General features: G+C 45.7%; 2 protein-coding genes across 4 annotated transcripts; one reads left to right on the plus strand and one right to left on the minus strand.

Moving 5' to 3' along the window:
- Window positions 1–712: 712 nt before the first annotated feature.
- ALKBH2 (alkB homolog 2, alpha-ketoglutarate dependent dioxygenase) lies at window positions 713–11,648 on the minus strand. Of its 2 annotated transcripts, XM_082196144.1 has the most exons (5): window positions 11,485–11,648; window positions 11,199–11,356; window positions 10,423–10,755; window positions 9,161–9,362; window positions 713–1,187 (listed from the first exon to the last, which is right to left on the minus strand). In XM_082196144.1, the coding sequence occupies exons 3-5, from the start codon at window positions 10,709–10,711 to the stop codon at window positions 875–877; spliced, it is 804 nt and encodes a 267-aa protein (XP_082052270.1). In that variant the 5' UTR covers window positions 10,712–10,755; window positions 11,199–11,356; window positions 11,485–11,648; the 3' UTR covers window positions 713–874. The 2 variants fall into 2 exon arrangements, with proteins under 2 accessions (XP_082052270.1, XP_082052271.1); XM_082196145.1 differs by having other exon boundaries at window positions 9,161–9,359; window positions 11,199–11,644.
- Window positions 11,649–11,832: 184 nt separating this feature from the next.
- UNG (uracil DNA glycosylase) lies at window positions 11,833–18,271 on the plus strand. Of its 2 annotated transcripts, XM_082196138.1 has the most exons (7): window positions 11,833–12,066; window positions 12,602–12,799; window positions 14,196–14,291; window positions 14,904–15,001; window positions 15,728–15,816; window positions 16,614–16,792; window positions 17,131–18,271. In XM_082196138.1, exons 1-7 carry the CDS (start codon window positions 11,977–11,979, stop codon window positions 17,269–17,271), a joined length of 891 nt encoding a protein of 296 aa, XP_082052264.1. In that variant the 5' UTR covers window positions 11,833–11,976; the 3' UTR covers window positions 17,272–18,271. The 2 variants fall into 2 exon arrangements, with proteins under 2 accessions (XP_082052264.1, XP_082052263.1); XM_082196137.1 differs by lacking the exon at window positions 11,833–12,066 and having other exon boundaries at window positions 12,485–12,799.
- The last annotated feature ends 213 nt before the right edge of the window (window positions 18,272–18,484 follow it).

An 18,484-nucleotide genomic window follows, 5' to 3' on the forward strand; every position in this document is an offset into this window, starting at 1 on the left:
GCTGTACGCCGGCTCCCTCGGCCAATAAAGCGAGATGAGCGCCGCAACCCCAGAGTCGGCCACGGCTGGACCTAATGGTCAGGGGTCCCTTTACCTTTACCGTTAATACCTATCTACAATAACTACTAAGCAAACTGAACTCTGAGTAGGTTTCAAGGGACCAAGACTCACTGGTTATTTGCATGCCAGTTTCTATAAACTCAAGAATAGTTCTGGATGAGGACTAGGGAAGTGGGAGGGTGGGGAATACAGGATGGTTTTTTTGTCTTACTGTCTTCATTTTTTACTTTTGTAAAGCTATAAAATCCAATTAATATTTTTAAAGAGTTGCTCTGGTGATACAAGGCTGGGGGAACCTGTGGCCCTCCAGGTGTGGTAGGACCTGGATCCACCAACCAGAAGGGCCTCTGGTCAGGCTCCCCAGCCCTGTGTTACAAAGGAAATATACATCAGGGTGGCGGGGGAGATTTATCTTTCATTACTGCTTTGCTTCAGAGAAGATTATAGAAGCAGCTTTTGATGATCATGGGCTACTGGCCATCCTGCTGGCCACTCCCTTTTCTGTAGCCACTTAGCCCAAAGCGCCTAGGAAATCCTCAAGCCCCCTGCATTTTACAAAGCAAGCATAGCCCCCCCACCCCACTCCACCTGAACATTCACCATATGAACCATGGCCATACTAACATCTGAAATCCAATGATCAACCAAGTACTTGACCCCAAATGCCTTTTTATTTTTACCACAAAGGCACTAAAAGGAACAAAAAAACCCCACTCTTGGAAACTCTCTCTATTCATGCCTACAAAGAAACTAGATGGCCAAACTCTTGAGAAGAACGAACACTGTGTGGAAGGAAGTCAGTGAGCCATCTCTCTCATTGCCCTGGGGTCAGCACCATCACATTTCGAAATGTCAGGTTGATTCTCGGAGCCAGGAGTTTCTTGCGACTGGGCAGGCTGTGGTACCAGTAACGGTTGGTGGGGAAGTTCATCATCAACAAGCTCCCATGCTCCAGCTGCAGCTTGACAGCCTCAATGTAGCGCGAGGAGTTTTTGCCTCGGGAATCCTTGTGCCGGAAGACAAAATCCCTGCAGGCTCCAAAGGACACAGATGCGATGGGGCTGCGAGGGGCCAGCTCTCGCTCATCATCTCTGTGCTCCCCCATGTGATCGTGACCGTCCTTATACCTGGCAGGGAGGGGAGATGAGAGATGCAGTGAGGTAGTTTTAGACTATGGACTCAAATGCGCTTGCAGAGTGGAGGAGCAAAAAGGGTTTTCTTGTGTGTGTGTGTGTGTTTCTTTGTGGCTGATTAGCTGCTCTCCCTGTGCAAAGGTCAGAGGGGGCAGGGTTTCTGTTGAGTCAGGGGATTAGCTGTGGGAGGAGCTTATCAGAGCTAGCAGGGCAGCGGCACGCGCCTGGCGGCGCTCGCAGTTAGATCCATCTTTTAGATTTAGGGGAGCTAGTCTCAAACGTTTGTTGGGGGAGACCTAGGTTTTTTTTTGGGGGGGGTTATTTGTCCTGTCTTCACGCTTTTTAAGATGGAGGACCGCTGTAGCCACCCCCAACAACACGTTCTCAAGATGGAGGGGGAGGGAAGAGCTGCAGTCGCCTGTGGTTCCTGCGCAATGTTTGCCATCTTGCCAAAGGTTGCAGGCAGCTTTACCTGCAGCAATTGCATGTTGATGGCCCTCTTAAAAGACAAAGTCCAGCAACTGGAGGAACGTGTAGCTACGCTCCAAAGAATTAGAGAGCTGGAGCTCTTCTTGGAAGCAACAGAGCACACCGTCTCCACCAAGGAGGAGACAGGGGACACCCCTGAGAAGGAGGCTAGTTCACCAACACAGGTGCCAGATATATAGAGAAACGTGACTCAAAGAAGTAGGAGGCCCAGGGTTCTCTCTGATTGTTTAGAAATACACAGTCGCTTTGCAGTCCTCTCCCCTAGCATGGAAGACGAAGAGCAGACTCCATTTGAGGATCTCTCCCTCATTACAGTCGATCAGGTATATGAAGACGAGCAGAAAAGTCAGTCCTCAGGGAATGTGCAGGCGACCTTGGAACGGACAGCTCACGGAAGAACCCCGACCAAACCTAAGAGGAGGTGTGTAGTGGTGATAGGGGATTCCCTACTGAGGGGAACAGAAGCAGAGATCTGTGGGCCTGACAAGATGTCTCGGGAGGTCATAGAATCATAGAATCATAGAGTTGGAAGAGACCACAAGGGCCATCGAGTCCAACCCCCTGCCAAGCAGGAAACAAAGGTGTGCTGTCTCCCCGGGGCTAAGATCCAAGATGTAACAGAACGACTGCAAGGAATCATAAAACCCACTGACAAATACCCCTTCCTCTTGGTTCATGTGGGAACCAATGACACTGCAAGCAATAGCCTCCAGAAGAGCAAAAGAGACTACGGGGCTCTGGGCAGGAAATTGAAGCAATTAAATGCACAAATTGTCATCTCATCTGTCCTCCCAGTTGAACGACGTGGCCCGGTGAGAGAGGGAAAAATAGTGGAAGTGAACAGGCTTCGCAAATGGTGTAAACAGGAACGGTTTGGATTCTTAGATCACGGACTGCAGTTTCTTGAAGATGGACTTCTGGCAAGTGATGGGCTGCACCTCACAATGGTCGGGAGGAATGTTTTTGCCAAAAATCTCAGAAACCTCATCAGGAGGGCTTTAAACTGATTAATGTGGGGGAGGGAGACAGTGCTCATGAAGGTAGGAGTCTATCAATTGATGAAGATGACCATCCAAATGTCATAGACCAAATGGAGCAAACAGCAGACCAAGTGGTGGGAGGAAAAAATCCTTAAATAAGAGACACGGGGGAATGATTAATGGACTTCAATGTCTGTACACTAATGCACAAAGCATGGGAAATAAACAAGATGAGCTTGAGATCTTAGTACAGCAAACTAAATACGACATAATAGGCATCACTGAAACCTGGTGGGATAAGTCCCACGATTGGAATGTAATAATGGGGGGATACAATCTATTTCAGAGAAACAGACCAGACAAGAAAGGAGGAGTGGCGTTATATGTCAGGGATGTTTATACCTGTGAAGAGATCCAAGATTTAGAACCTCAAAGCCAAAGTGAGAGCATTTGGGTCAAAATTAAGGGAGAGAAGAATAACAGAGACCTCATCGTGGGAGTTTACTATAGATCCCCAAGCCAAATGGAGGACATAGATGATGCCTTCCTGGAACAGATGGCCAAGCATGCAAAAGGAAGGGAGATAGTAGTAATGGGGGACTTCAATTACCCGGATATTTGTTGGATGTCAAACTCAGCCAAGAGCATAAGGTCAAACAGATTCCTCACTGGCCTTGCAGACAACTTCATTGTCCAGAAAGTGGGAGAAGCAACAAGAGGAACAGCCATTTTAGATCTGGTCCTAACCAATGTTGATGACCTGGTTAGTGGGGTAGAAGTAGAAGGATCATTAGGTGCGAGTGATCATGCTCTTCTGAAGTTTACTATACAGCGGAAAGGAGAAGCCAAGCATACTAGGACTCAATTTCTTGACTTTAAGAATGCCAACTTCATAAAACTTAGGGAAGTGCTGGGTGAGATCCCATGGTCAGTAATACTAAAAGGAAAGGGAGTTCATGATGGCTGGGAGTTTGTTAAGAGGGAGATACTAAAAGCACAACGTCAGGCAATACCAATGAGACGGAAACATGGAAGGTGCCTAAAGAAGCCAGGGTGGCTATCTAAAGAACTTTTAACTGAATTAAGATTAAAAAGGGATGTGTACAAAAAATGGAAAAGGGGGGAAACCACCAAAGAGGAATTCAAACAAATAGCCAGCACGTGTAGACACAAAGTCAGAAAAGCTAAAGCACAGAATGAACGCAGGCTGGCTAGAGAGGTTAAAAGCTACAAGAAAGGCTTTTATGGGTATGTTCATAGCAAAAGGAAGAACAAAGAAACAGTGGGGTCACTCAGAGGAGAAGATGGTGAAATGCAAACAGGGGACACAGAAAGGGCTGAACTCCTCAATGCCTTCTTTGCCTTAGTCTTCTCCGATAAAGAAAACAATGCCCGACCTGAAGAATTTGGAGCAAATGATTCAGCAGAGGAAACACAGCCCAGAATAACTAAGGAGATAGTACAAGGCTAGTTTAGATGTACAAGGCTAGTTTAGATGTATTCAAGTCTCCAGGGCCAGATGAACTGTGAGGTGAAACAGAACGTACAGGGTTAAACAGTTCTGTGTGACGTCTCACATTCTGAGGCATGGTTTGGTTCACATACGGGAATCTTTCTTTGTGTGTGAGTTTCCTTTCGTTTTTGGCTGAGAGGCGAGAAGGATGTCTGCTCTCTCGCCGGGACTGATTTATGATGTTTTTTTTCACATTAAAGGCTGTTAGAGATTAGCAAGAAGCCTGCGTTCAGTCTGATTTATTATCCACACACACGGCAACACTTTCTACCGCTGCGTAAGAACTCTGCTGAGAGCTGCAAAGAGCTCAAGTTTTCTATTGGCACGAGCGTCCAAAGGCACAGAGGAAGTGGCCCGCGCCATCTTATTTCACATGAACTGCATCCAAGAGTATTAAAAGAACTGGCAGATGTGATCTCAGAACCACTGGAAGTCATCTTTGAGAATTCCTGGAGAACAGGCGAAGACCCGGCAGTTTGGAGGAGGGCAAATGTTGTCCCTATTTTCAAAAAGGGGAAAAGAGAGGACCCACATAATTACCGCCCAGTCAGTCTGACATCAATAGCAGGGAAGATTCTGGAGCAGATCATTAAGCAAACAATCTGTGAGCACCTAGAAAGGAATGCTGTGATCACCAATAGTCAGCATGGATTTCTGAAAAATAAGTCATGTCAGACTAACCTGATCTCGTTTTTTGACAGAATTACAAGCCTGGTAGATGAAGGGAACGCAGTGGATGTAGCCTACCTTGATTTCAGCAAGGCATTTGACAAGGTGCCCCATGATATTCTTGTAAAGAAGCTGGTAAAATGTGGTCTTGACTATGCTACCACTCAGTGGATTTGTAACTGGCTGACCGACCGAACCCAAAGGGTGCTCATCAATGGTTCCTCTTCATCCTGGAGAAGAGTGACTAGTGGGGTGCCACAGGGTTCTGTCTTGGGCCCGGTCTTATTCAACATCTTTATCAACGACTTGGATGATGGACTCAAGGGCATCCTGATCAAATTTGCAGATGACACCCAACTGGGAGGGGTGGCTAACACCCCAGAGGACAGGATCACACTTCAAAACGACCTTGACAGATTAGAGAACTGGGCCAAAACAAACAAGATGAACTTTAACAAGGAGAAATGTAAAGTATTGCACTTGGGCAAAAAAAATGAGAGGCACAAATACAAGATGGGTGACACCTGGCTTGAGAGCAGTACATGTGAAAAGGATCTAGGAGTCTTGGTTGACCACAAACTTGACATGAGCCAACAGTGTGACGCGGCAGCTAAAAAAGCCAATGCAATTCTGGGCTGCATCAATAGGAGTATAGCATCTAGATCAAGGGAAGTAATAGTGCCACTGTATTCTGCTCTGGTCAGACCTCACCTGGAGTACTGTGTCCAGTTCTGGGCACCACAGTTCAAGAAGGACACTGACAAACTGGAACGTGTCCAGAGGAGGGCAACCAAAATGGTCAAAGGCCTGGAAACGATGCCTTATGAGGAACGGCTAAGGGAACTGGGCATGTTTAGCCTGGAGAAGAGGAGGTTAAGGGGTGATATGATAGCCATGTTCAAATATATAAAAGGATGTCATATAGAGGAGGGAGAAAGGTTGTTTTCTGCTGCTCCAGAGAAGCGGACACAGAGCAATGGATCCAAACTACAAGAAAGAAGATTCCACCTAAACATTCGGAAGAACTTCCTGACAGTAAGAGCTGTTTGACAGTGGAATTTGCTGCCCAGGAGTGTGGTGGAGTCTCCTCCTTTGGAGGTCTTTAAGCAGAGGCTTGACAACCATATGTCAGGAGTGCTCTGATGGTGTTTCCTGCTTGGCAGGGGGTTGGACTCGATGGCCCTTGTGGTCTATTCCAACTCTATGATTCTATACTCTTTAGATAGTGATGTGCATGATTTCACTTGCTTCAGAATGCAGTAAGCCAGCCCTGCTGCTGTGTTTGGGGTGCTGGTCTCCTGCTCCTTCTGTTCAGGGGGCAGCAACTAGACTTCTGCCCTGAAGGTCCTGTCCCAATGGTTCCACAGGGGAAGATCCACGACATCTCTCCTCCTTTCCAACTTAATCTGTACTATACCATATGGATTTCCTACAGGCATCTTTTTGGCCACTGCAAGAACAGGATGGTGGACTAGACTGGCTATTGGCCGCCAAATATTTTGGAAGAGAAAACTAATTACTTAAATGCACCAGTAACAGTGATGGAATTACAACAGTTAATTAACCGGATAAAAACAGGTAAATCACCGGGGTCAGACGGTCTATCAGCGAAGTACTATAAAAACTATAAGAGCTTTTGGCACAGCCTTTGAAAGATGTACTGAATAAGATTTTGAATACAGGGAAAGTATCAGATTCTTGGAAAGAGGAATATATTAATTCAATTCCAAAACAAGATACAGATTTACTATCAGTAAAAAATTACAGGCAGGTATCTCTGCTAAATAATGGTTATAAACTATTTGCCAATAATGGCAAATCATATGAAGATGGTGTTAAAAGATTTAATTCATCAAGATCAAGCTGGCTTTCTTCCTGGCCGCCAGATGAATGAAAAGCAAGCGGCTTTAATGTCTGTAGATGCAGAGAAGGCCTTGGATAATGTGTCATGGATTTTTATGGAAAAAAACTATAGAAATGATGAACTTTGGAGAGTCATTCCTTTGGAGAATTGACGTGACTTATTCAGATCAACAGGCTATGTTGATAGTGAACAATGTGATAATGGAAAAATGTAACAAAAGGGACAAGAAGGGGATGTTTCCTGTCACCATTATTGTTTATATCAATTCTAGAAACCCTGGCGTGATAGAATAAAAGGTATAACAGTAGGGTGCAGAGCTTATAAATTGAAAGCATTTGCGGATGACCTTGTGATAACAGTAGAAGACCCGATGGTAAGTATATCAAGGGTCTTAGAGATAATTGCTGAATTTGGTCAGGTAGCAGCTTTCAAGTTGAATAAAAATAAAATGAAAGTATTGGTAAAAAATGTGACCGTTCAATAAAAAAGAGACTTACATCGAACAACAGAATTGACAATAGAAAAAAAGGTGAAATATTTAGAGGTATGGTTGACAACTATATAGCCACTTGGAAAGAAAAAAAGAAAAACCTAAAGGTATGGGGAAGGATGAGCTTATCACTATGGGGAAGAATATCAGTAATAAAAATGAATGTATTGCCGAGAATGTTATTTTTATTTCAATCAGTACCCGTTATCAGTAGAGCAGGACACTTCAAGCAGTGGCAAAAAGTTACTTCTAAATTTATCTGGCAGGGAAAGAAGCCAAGGATTAAATATAAATTGTTAACTGATGCAAAGGATAGAGGCGTTTTTTCCGGACTTGAGGTTATATTATGAAGCATCCTGTCTCTGCTAGCTTCGGGAGTGGATAATGTTAAAAAATGCAGGCATTCTAGATTTAGAAGGTCATGACAACAGATTTGGGTGGCATGCATATCTCTGGTATGATAAGACAAAAGTGCATAAAGGTTTCCTAAACCATTTGGTAAGAAAATCAATTTATGTAGTATGAGAGAAATATAAATATTTATTAGACCAAAAAACACCTTGGTGGCTTTCCCTGCTAGAGGTGAAATCTGTGAAAAAATTACATGCAAAAAATGAATGGGCAACGTATAAAGAGCTGTTAACAAAAGAAGAACAATTGAAAATGATAAATTTGAGGATATAAGACTTATCAACTGACTGGTTACAGTATCACCAATTAAATGATGCATTTAGAATGGATAAAATAAATGGTTTTAGTAAAGAATTTTTAAGGTTTGAAAAAGACTTGTTGGAAAATAAAGTGAAAATACTTTCTAAAATATATACTGTTACATCTGTATTGATACAATGGGCAAGGGATATTGGATATAATATACAATTGTCATTGTGGGAAAAATTATGGAGGGAAGACTTAAAATGTACAGCATGCTGTACGTTGAAGGAAAACTCTATGAAAATGATGTACTGTTGGTATTAAACTCCTACTAAATTAACAAAAATGTATAGAACTACTACAAATATTTGTTGGAAGCGCAAAGAGAAAGAAGGCACCTTCTACTATATGTGGTGGATGTGTAAGATAGCAAAAGCATTGGAAAATAATTTATAATGAGTTGAAAAAAATGTTTAAAATAACATTTGTGAAAAAACTAGGTTTTTTAAAAGGAATTTTAGGTACAAAAATACCAAGGGAGCAGAAAAGATTGTTGTCAGGCTCTGGGGGCTTGGCTTTCTCCCCCTCCCCCACTTTGGCTGCGGATAAGCAGGACTAAGCAGGACAAAGCGACAAGAGTCCCTTACCATTTAAAGGGTCTTTATAAAGGTGCTCCCAATTAAGCTTCCCTCCCCGGCATCTCACAACCATTGAGCCTTCTGCATAGCAACCTTATCAGCTCTCCTTGCCCTTGGAGATAAAGGCTGGACACTCTGCAGCAAAGGGGAGTCAGTTCTCTCTCTCTTTCTACGTCTCCTAGCTGTTCCCCACTCAGCTCTGCCCAACTGTTATTTTCCGATGTAACGTGAACAATGGTATAAATTGAATATTAAAGATAAATAGAGAACTTTATAGGATGCAGGGGGGGAAAGATTAATAATGGAACGCATGGAAGGGTGGCAGGAAGTCCAAGGACTCAGAGAATCCTATTTTTTTATGATTATGACTGATATTTGAATGTAAGTGTTAAATGCAAAAATGAATGTCCTTTTGTTCCCATAAACTCAGTATCATGTAACTCTGCTGGCAGTGGCTGGTGGGAATTGTAGTCCAAAAACATCTGGAGAGCAGCAGTTGGCAAACGTAGTCAAGGGCAGCTCCTGTAGAATTGCACTAGGATGTCAAGCTCCTCCTGCACTGCCCTCTGTATGTCACAACAGCAGTCACAAGTTAGTGCAAGGGACTGGGCATGGAGAACTGGTTCCCTGGTGCTCCATGCCATACTAACCACCACCTGCCCAACGTTACCTGTTAATGAGAACAAAATTGAAGGTGTCCCCGGTGATTAGCTGGATTTGGTCTCTTATGTGATCCAGAACTGGAATCCATGGCTTGGGCGAGAAAGTGACACCTGAGTATGTGTACGTCAAGCCAGCATCCCCATAGGTCACTTGTTTCCTTGGGATGTTGTGCCACTTTCCAAATATGTGGAGTTTAGTGAACTCTCCTGCTTTGAAAAAAAGATGACAAACTCAAGATGGGCTTTCCTAACCAGATGCAGGGAAGAAATGCCACCAAGTAAAAATTTCCCCTGAGAGCAGTGGTGGGGAGCCTGTGGTGGTCCCCCAATTCAATTCATGGGGCCCTCTGGACACTGCAGTTGATCTCTGCTTCCTGCATCACCACCCCTCTAGAAATTGCTTTTCCTTCCATGCCGTGTGTGAGTTTGTGTGCCAAGGAGAAAGGGAGAGCGGGAGAGACAGATGTAGAGGAGAAAACCTCTTGCCGCAAGTTGGGAGAGGCCAGAGGGAGAGAAGGGTGTGGGGAGAGAAGAATGTTTCACACAGAGACATACACAACAGTATGTAACTCTGCAAATTTAACCTGGCACGTTCTGCATGCAAAGCCGGTGCTCTACAACTGAGCTATGGCCCTTCCCCATTAAGCAACCCTCTTCACTGCAGCCCCTGCCCAACGGCCATTCAGTGAGAAACTGCTTCTCAGCCTGGCTATTATTATCACTACTGCCCCTGAAGACGGTCTGGAAGCTTCAGCTGGTGCAGAATTTGACAGTCAGGTTGCTCACTGGGGCAAGACGGTTTGAGCGTTCACACTGATCCTGGCCTGATTGCACTGGCTGCCAGTTAGTTTCCGGGTCCAATTCAAAGTGCTGGTTTTGACCTATAAAGCCTTAAACAGCTCAGGACCACAATAGCTACGTAATGGCTGTTTGTGGAATGCTCTCCCCAGGAAGGTTTGCTTGGTGCCTTCATTATATATTTTTAGGCACCAGGCAAAAACATTCCTCTTCAGCCAGGCTAATTAAGATTCTACAGCCTTTTAAATGTGTTGTTGGAGGGGGGTTATTGTTTCGTTTTTGACTTTTTATTTTGTGCTTTTATCTTGTATCTTTATCTTGTGAACTGCCCAGGGATCTTCAGGTGAAGGGTGGTATATAAGTTTAATAAATAATAATAGCCATAAAAATGAGGAAATCTATTTATAGTATGCTCCAGATAACCCTGCCGCACAGAGAATTCATGAAAGATTCAAAGATCAGATCTGTTTACCTTCAAAATATTCCACTTCCTTTTCAAGCTCCTGGAAGATCCTGTCAGCCTCTGCTTTGTTGAAAAGGATCCTATAATCGCAGTTTAGCCCTTCTGCCCGGATGTGTTTCCATGAAGCACCAACCAAGGGAGTCTTGCTTTGGTGGGATGCATCCAGCTTGGGCCTCTTCTTGCTTCTTCCACTGCCTTCCGCACCAGAGTCAGCCTCCTCCCGCTCTGGCCCAGGGGACTTCCTCTTGTTCTTTGTTGCTGTGGTCTTAAGAGGCCCCCGGACAATGAATTTCTCCATCGCCAGTTGCTATGCACCTCAATCGAGGCTGTAGGAGGGCAAGCCTGTGATTGACCAGAACCAGATTAGATATGCCTGGAGTGGGGCGCTCCTGGCTGTGGAGTGCTCTTTTTACTAATATACTTGCAGCAGCTGGAAACTATAATTTGTGGCGTCTGCAAAGGATCTCTTTACCCAAGGGATGGGGAGCCTTTGGCCTGCTGGATGGTGCTGTATTCCAATTCCCATCAATCCTAGCTTGCATGGCCAACAGTCAGGGATAACGGGGGTTACAGTCCAACAACATCTGCTGGCACTTGGCTGGGGAACACTGGCTTGGACAAGCTGACACCTGTAATTATGGAGGCTGGCAAAATGGAACCTCCAAGTTCAGAAGCAATGCACCCCTGTATACCAGGTGCCGGGGATACATTGTAGGGGAAGGCTGTTCTTTCATGCCTTAGGGTTAAAATGCTATGCTAGGGCTGCCCTCCAGTGCCCGTCTTACCTCCTGCAATGCCCAGGATATTCTCCAAGGCTCCTCCTGGAACCGAGGCCAGGGAGCCTCACTGCCTGAATCCTGTTTCAGGTCCCACCTTCGTCTCCTTTCCAGTCACTCCTTGCAGCTCCTCCCTTCCTGCAAAAGGTACTAACCGAGAGCCCTGCCTGCTAGAAAGAAAAATGGTAGTGTTGTTATTTCAGAACAAGACAAAGTCTGCTCGCTCCATCTCGAGGGCTTCCCAAGCATCGTAAAAGCTTCTCATGAATGTAAAATCAAAATTGCAAAACATAACCTAGGAGCAGCACGGGCGCAGTTTCCAATATTACTTTGTTTGTAAGGTTGATTCTACTTTGAGGTGATCTGCGGAGGCGGAGCCCCTGCTCTCTCTTCCTACGGTACTTTCCCTCTAACGCGCATGTTCATCACGCAAGTCGGCAAACAGCGTGCAATGGAAGGCCTCTTGCAAGGAGGACGAGCCTTCTCGCTATTCCCTCCAGCCTCCGTTTGCCGCCGCGGACCCGCCTTCCGAGAACCGGCGCTGCGCATGCGCCCAAGGAGCGGGCGAGCGGGCGGGCGGGCGGGACCCAGGCGCTCCTCGGCTGCGCATGCGCGCTCGCTTTGGCGCCAATTTAAAGCGTACCTGAAGCGGGAGCGGGCGGCGGCGGCGGGTCTTGCCGTGAGGGGCAGAAGAGCTGAGCCAGCGGCTGCTGCGCCTGCTGCCTTTCCCTCGGCGCCCTTCTCTCCCGAGCTGCAGCGCCGGAGCCCGTCTGCCAGCGGAGCCACCATGATCGGCCAGAAGACGCTGCTCTCCTTCTTCTCGGCGGCGCAGGCCAAGAAGCGGAGCCGCTCCCCGGAGCCAGTCGGGGCCGCTGAGGTACAAAGGGAGCCAGGCAAGAGGGGACGGGGAGAAAAAGGCGCCTTCCTAAGGTACCGGCGCCTTCTCCTTCCAGCGGGGGAGAAAAAGGCGCCTTCCTGAGGTACCGGCCAATGGGGAGCGCTTTAGCCGCCCTCAAGCCAATGGGAAGCATCCGGGGGTGGGACTAAGTCCGACTCGGTGCTCTTAACCAAGAAGAGCTAGGGCTACCTTAGCAACAGAGATCAACTGAGGGCAGGGGCTTTCAAGCAGAACTGCGATAGGACGAGCGGGCTGCAGAGCTCGGGACCGGCGGCCAATTAGGAAGCTGTTTTGATGACCCGTAACCAATGAGAAAGGAGGGGGCGCTATCTCGCAGGTGATAGGCCGATACACGGCGCTTTTGGTGTCGCTGGCCAATTGGGCGCGAAAGTCGCCCGTGTTTTGTTTTCTCATGGCGGCGGCCGTGGCGGCGGGCCCTGGTCTGACGTCGCTCCGCCGCTGCCTCGCTCCTGCTGCCGCCCGGCCGCCCCTCACGTGCTTCTTCCGCCCGCAGGCAGGCTCTCCGAAGAGGTCGAAGGCTGGCGCTCCGTCCCCGCCTCTCAGCCCGGAGCAGCTGGAGCGGATCCGCCGGAACAAAGAGGCGGCCTTGCAGAGACTCGCTTCCCGCCTCAGCAGCCTCGCTCCTCCGGAGGTCGCGCCAGACTGGAGGCTCGCGCTCGCCGGGGAGTTCGCCAAGCCCTACTTCGCCCAGGTGGGCCAGAGGCGGAGAGGAAGGCGGGGGGCTGCCATGGGCAGGGCAAGGGTGACGCGGCGGAGAAGGGTCTCAGCCCATCTCCCCTACCTGACGGCCTTTGAACTGGAGAGAAGGTCGATGCAACGCACCTGATGCGAGCAAAGGATGTGCTCCCGCACGGAGCTGCAGTCCGGGCCACTTTAATAGATTCCCCCCCCCTAATTTATTATATCGAAAACAGGCCTGCTGTTGCTGTGCTGTGTTAAATGGACTGTACCAAAATCTGCACACTTACCTGCCTTGGTGCCTATCTCTTTCCTCCTTTACAGACATGCATTTCTTCCCTTTCTGTTTTATGCCACGTCGATAGCTTATTCAGTACTTGGTAGCAGACTTCTATGCTTGTTACTCGCACAAGTGTGCCGCTGGGTTCAATAGGGCTTCCTAGCAAGAGTGTGTAGGGTTATTTATATATTTATGATTAAAGTTTTCCTTGGCTTAAACACCTTGTCTCTTTTTTCAAGTTGTGCTGTACAGTCTTTTCTACAGATCAGTTACATTGTTGAGTACAGTATAAGGTTTGGGAGAGGAGGGGTGGTGGTGAAATTGTGTGTGTAGGGTTCTAGCCCTGCAACCTGGTCTTTTGTATCTTTGCATGGAAGCGGTTCTTCTATATTTCATGGAGCTAGCACTCATGGAAATTTACATAGGATGTGGTCTTACTTTCCTTGTGTATACTGTATTTACAGCATAATTAAGTGGTTATTCCTGTCTACCTTGCGGGCTCAAAGTGGCATTAACAGTTCCTCCAAAACCATTGTTGATCAGCCTTTATATTCGAGAGAGATGCAAAAGTATTTAGATTTGATCTACCCTGTCTCAAGAAGCTCCTGGTGGCTAGAAGTATTTTGTTAATTATTGAGCATGTATCTTGCTGCAACTGACGTTGGAGTCCATAGATGTTAGGCAAGAAGCTGTGGCTAAAAACTGGAGAGGGGCTCCAGGGTCATCACTTGTCCTGAAATGGGAGGCTCCACCTTGCAATATTCCCCTCACCTTCAAGCATGTTTCTCAAGTTTCTGTATCTCTTGAAAGTTCATCACAACTTTTCTGAAAACTCAGCCGCCTGGCTTATATCATGGGATCCAATTTCAAGTCTGGATGAAGCAAACTCTTCACATCTTTAAAAACAATTGGCTGGCTGGCCTCTCTTTAAAGCCTTGGGCATTAATGGGATGTATTGACAGAAGAAAGCTTTATGCATTAACTGAATTGAAATTTTAAAATGACTGCTTGAAACACAATATTGTGTGTGACGCCTAGGTGCTTGTGTGCACTCAAACCGCTACCTACTTAACCTGCTGGCCCTCCTTAACCAGGATTTGAAACTGTCTGCTTCTGTTTCCCAAAACAGCTAATGGACTTTGTTGCTGCAGAGCGCAAACGCTACACAGTGTATCCAGCTGTGCATCAAGTCTTCACCTGGACTCAGATGTGCAGTATCCGTGATGTGAGTAAACCTGGTACAATCAGCCCTACATTTATTCTACCTTTTCCTTCAGGAGTCACTAAGTTGTCACTGATAACTTCTCTTTTTTCCGCCTCTAGATAAGCGTTGCACTTTGTGTCTGCATTGTTTTGAAAACCATGGGCTAGTAACAATAATGTTTGGTGCTGCTAGTTGCATTTTGGCCTCAGAATGTTTTGCATACACTGCTGTATCTAAGTTGTCCTGACTGTAAAGGGAGGCCACTATTAGTTAATCCAATTGGATAAATGCTAGGTGAAGCTGAAAGGGGTGGGATGGAATGGAATGGAATGGTGAGGCTTCCTTAAAACTACCCATGTTCTGAGATTTGAACATGGAGCTTTTAATCAAGCACGCTACATCATAATAATTTATAATCATTTATTATTTGTACCCCATCTGACTGGGTTGCCCATGAACTGTGGTGTTTATATAGTTGTCTCATTAGTCTTCTCTGGAACACAAGAGAGAAAGAGCAAGGGATAACCAGCCACATACTGTGTCCTACCAAAGGGACGTATTAAACTGGGCAGAGATGAATGACAGCAGGAGTGATTGTATTGAACAAATTTCCGCTTTTGTAACTTTGTTCAGGTAAAAGCTGTCATCTTGGGCCAAGACCCATATCATGGACCCAACCAAGCACATGGACTCTGTTTCAGCGTCCAGAGACCAGTTCCACCTCCACCCAGGTAAGATTAGGCTTTAAACTTTGTAGTCCTATTAGGACCAGATATGCAATACTGCCTTTCCATTAGTCTTTCATTTGCATAGTTATCACTAATATGATAGAATCATAGAGTTGGAAGAGACCACAAGGGCCATCGAATCCAACCCCCTGCCAAGCAGGAAACACCATCAGAGCACTCCTGACATATGGTTGTCAAGCCTCTGCTTAAAGACCTCCAAAGAAGGAGACTCCACCACACTCCTTGGCAGCAAATTCCACTGTCAAACAGCTCTTACTGTCAGGAAGTTCTTCCTAATGTTTAGGTGGAATCTTCTTTCTTGTAGTTTGGATCCATTGCTCCGTGTACGCTTCTCTGGAGCAGCAGAAAACAACCTTTCTCCCTCCTCTATGTGACATCCTTTTATATATTTGAACATGGCTATCATATCACCCCTTAACCTCCTCTTCTCCAGGCTAAACATGCCCAGCTCCCTTAGCCGTTCCTCATAAGGCATCGTTTCCAGGCCTTTGACCATTTTGGTTGCCCTCCTCTGGACACGTTCCAGTTTGTCAGTGTCCTCCTTGAATTGTGGTGCCCAGAACTGGACACAGTACTCCAGGTGAGGTCTGACCAGAGCAGAATACAGTGGCACTATTACTTCCCTTGTTGTTATGTTATAAATGAAATCCCTATGATACAAATGCATGAGAGGAAGTCTGTCAAAACCTTTCTGATTTTTGATTGTAGCCTAGAGAACATCTACAAAGAACTGGCTGAAGACATAGAAGGCTTTTCTCATCCTGGCCATGGAGACTTGACCGGGTGGGCTAAACAAGGTGAAGCAGGATCAAAGTTTGTTGGGCGCTTTTCCCCCTGTGGTGGGCTTCCCCCAGCTGCTATCATGTGTGTTGGTTTCACCTTCTGGATACAGATTGCTTCTTTCCAGCAGCCAATGGTAGTACTTGCAGCGGTGGATGGAGAATTCCTTTCAGCACGCCCCAGATTTTAGCAAGGAAACAGCCCCTGAACATCCAACACAATCCCAGCCTCCTCCTGCTTCAGAGAGGCTAGATCTTACTGAAAAGAGCAAGCTTAGCTCAAATACAGTGGCACTCTGGTTGCGAACGGGATCTGTTCCGGAGCCCTGTTCGCAACATGAGCAGAACGCAACCTGCTTCTGCGCATGCGCGCGACTTCATTTTGCACATCTGCGCATGCGCGAGCAGCAAAACCCGGAAGTAACCCTTTCCGGTATTTCCGGGTCGCTGCAGGACGCAACCTGAAAAAACGTATCATGAAGCAAACGTAACACAAGGTATGACTGTACAGTACAGACTTTACAGAACAGTGGATAGTTTTGCTGCTAAATGCAGCTCCCTTACAGAACAGCTGCTTATTATAAGTTTATACAGCCATTAGCATTAAATTAAACACACAAGCTACAATAAAATGCCCTCAAATACGCTGGGAGGTGGGGGTTGACCTCTTCTGGCGTTGCAGAATTTGGCTGGGATACACATATTTTGGGTGCAGAGTATTGATCATTTGCCCTTCCTAGCAGCAAAAGCAGCATATTTTTATTTAATGTTTTCTGCATGCTTGCTCACCCTTTCTTGTTTCATTTTCAACCTAGGAGTACTGCTACTCAATGCTGTTCTTACAGTCCGAGCACACCAAGCCAACTCCCACAAAGAGAAGGGCTGGGAGCAGTTCACAGACGCAGTGGTCTCCTGGCTAAACAGCAACTTGGATGGTGTGGTCTTCATGCTTTGGGGGGCTTATGCTCAGAGGAAAGGCAGCTCTATTGACAGGGTAAGTGCACCGTTGCTTTTCCATTCCTCTGGAAGTGACACTAGTCTGGACAGTGGGGAAAAGTCTGGAAGCTGGTCTGTGTGGTATGCAGCATGGAATCTAATCCTGAGCTTGGATTATGGCCTCATGCAGCACCCATTAGAGTACATTGTTTTAAAAGGGTATTCTGGGACTGCAGAACTGGGATTATTAGAGGATGGGCTCAGGTTTGGTCAGTGTTTCTGTTAAATGATATTGGTCCATGGAACAGCAGTACAAAACCTAAGATTTTGCAAATGTGGTGGCAGTTCAGTGGGGTGGGATGATTACAAGGTCTTAACATCTCTGATTTCTTGCAGAAACGGCACCACGTCCTACAGACAGCTCACCCTTCACCCCTGTCAGTGCACAGGGGTTTCTTTGGCTGTAAGCATTTCTCTAAAACAAATGAATTGCTGAAAAAGTCTGGGAAGAAGCCCATTGATTGGAGCACCCTGTGACACAGAATTTGAAACCAACTGTGTTTGATTCTTAGAGTACACTCACTACTTGGGAATAATTCTTTGGATTTGTTTTAATTGAATATGCCAGATCAAAGAGTCTACTCCAAATCTCTTATTTTGGAGTAGCTTTGAATTTAATGGAATTAATCCTGAAAATGTGTTTTTCACATTTTTGGTGCATTTTGGGACAAAAATAGATTGGCTGAGATGTTAGCCTTTTTATGTTCACTCTGGCTAGTGCCAAGGAAGGCATTTCATTCTGTTACTAGCTATTGTAAAATGGGCTTGTTGGTTTTTACTCCCCATCTTGTACATCTCATGTTGAGGGAAATGAAAGCACCTTTTCATATATATTTTTACACCAAAGAATTTCATTTTTCATTTTTGGCCCACTCAGTGAAGTATCCATTTAGCAAACTGTTTATGATGTACAAATCAATGTCTTATTTAGTCTTCTAAGCTTGTCCTTTTATCAGCTGTCAATTAAAAGTTGCATCAGTTGCTGTGAACTGTGACCCTGTTTTCACACTGTTTTCTGAGGTCTGCAGGAATTAGATCAGCTGTGGCAAAGTCAAAGGATTCCAGTTGCTTTTTTCTTATTGGGATAGGGAAAGGATGGAGCCAGATGTTGGAAAGCATTGCCTGACCTATAGGAGAAATGGGGTTCCCAGTGCTAATGATGGTTGTGTTAGGGAAAACATCACACATGAAAATCTTACTCAGCCACAGTTGGCAGCTAAACTTCTGTTGCAGGTATTGGGCTTGTAGGAGCCATCATTATCAACTTCTGTAAATTATAAGAAAGTCTGGCATACCCTTTTTATGTGCAAATTGCATAATAAGATATTGTTCTGGTATGTTTTAAATACCAAATTATGACTTGTACTTGCGGTGGTTTTTTCTACTCTTTGTACCACTAGGTGACAACAATGCAACTAATTTTTTTTTACAGTCACTGTATATTTGTTATAAAAATAAACATATTTGTTATTTGCTGTTTGTTGGCTCCCCCCCTCTGCTTCTTTTGCATATGTGTTATTAAATTTATTACCCACATTTCACCAGCAGTTCCCAGAGTGGGTTGCAACAATTTAAAATTGGGAATTAAAAACAGTTAAAATGTTTTGCATGTGCAAGAATAAGGTGGATCCTGAAAACACAGATTTCAGGCGCCAAAGGCCGGGGTAACGCAATGCACTTTAAGCACTCG

Source organism: Podarcis vaucheri, assembly GCF_965113315.1.
Source record: "Podarcis vaucheri genome assembly, chromosome: 13".
NCBI classification, from domain to species: Eukaryota; Metazoa; Chordata; class Lepidosauria; order Squamata; family Lacertidae; genus Podarcis; species Podarcis vaucheri.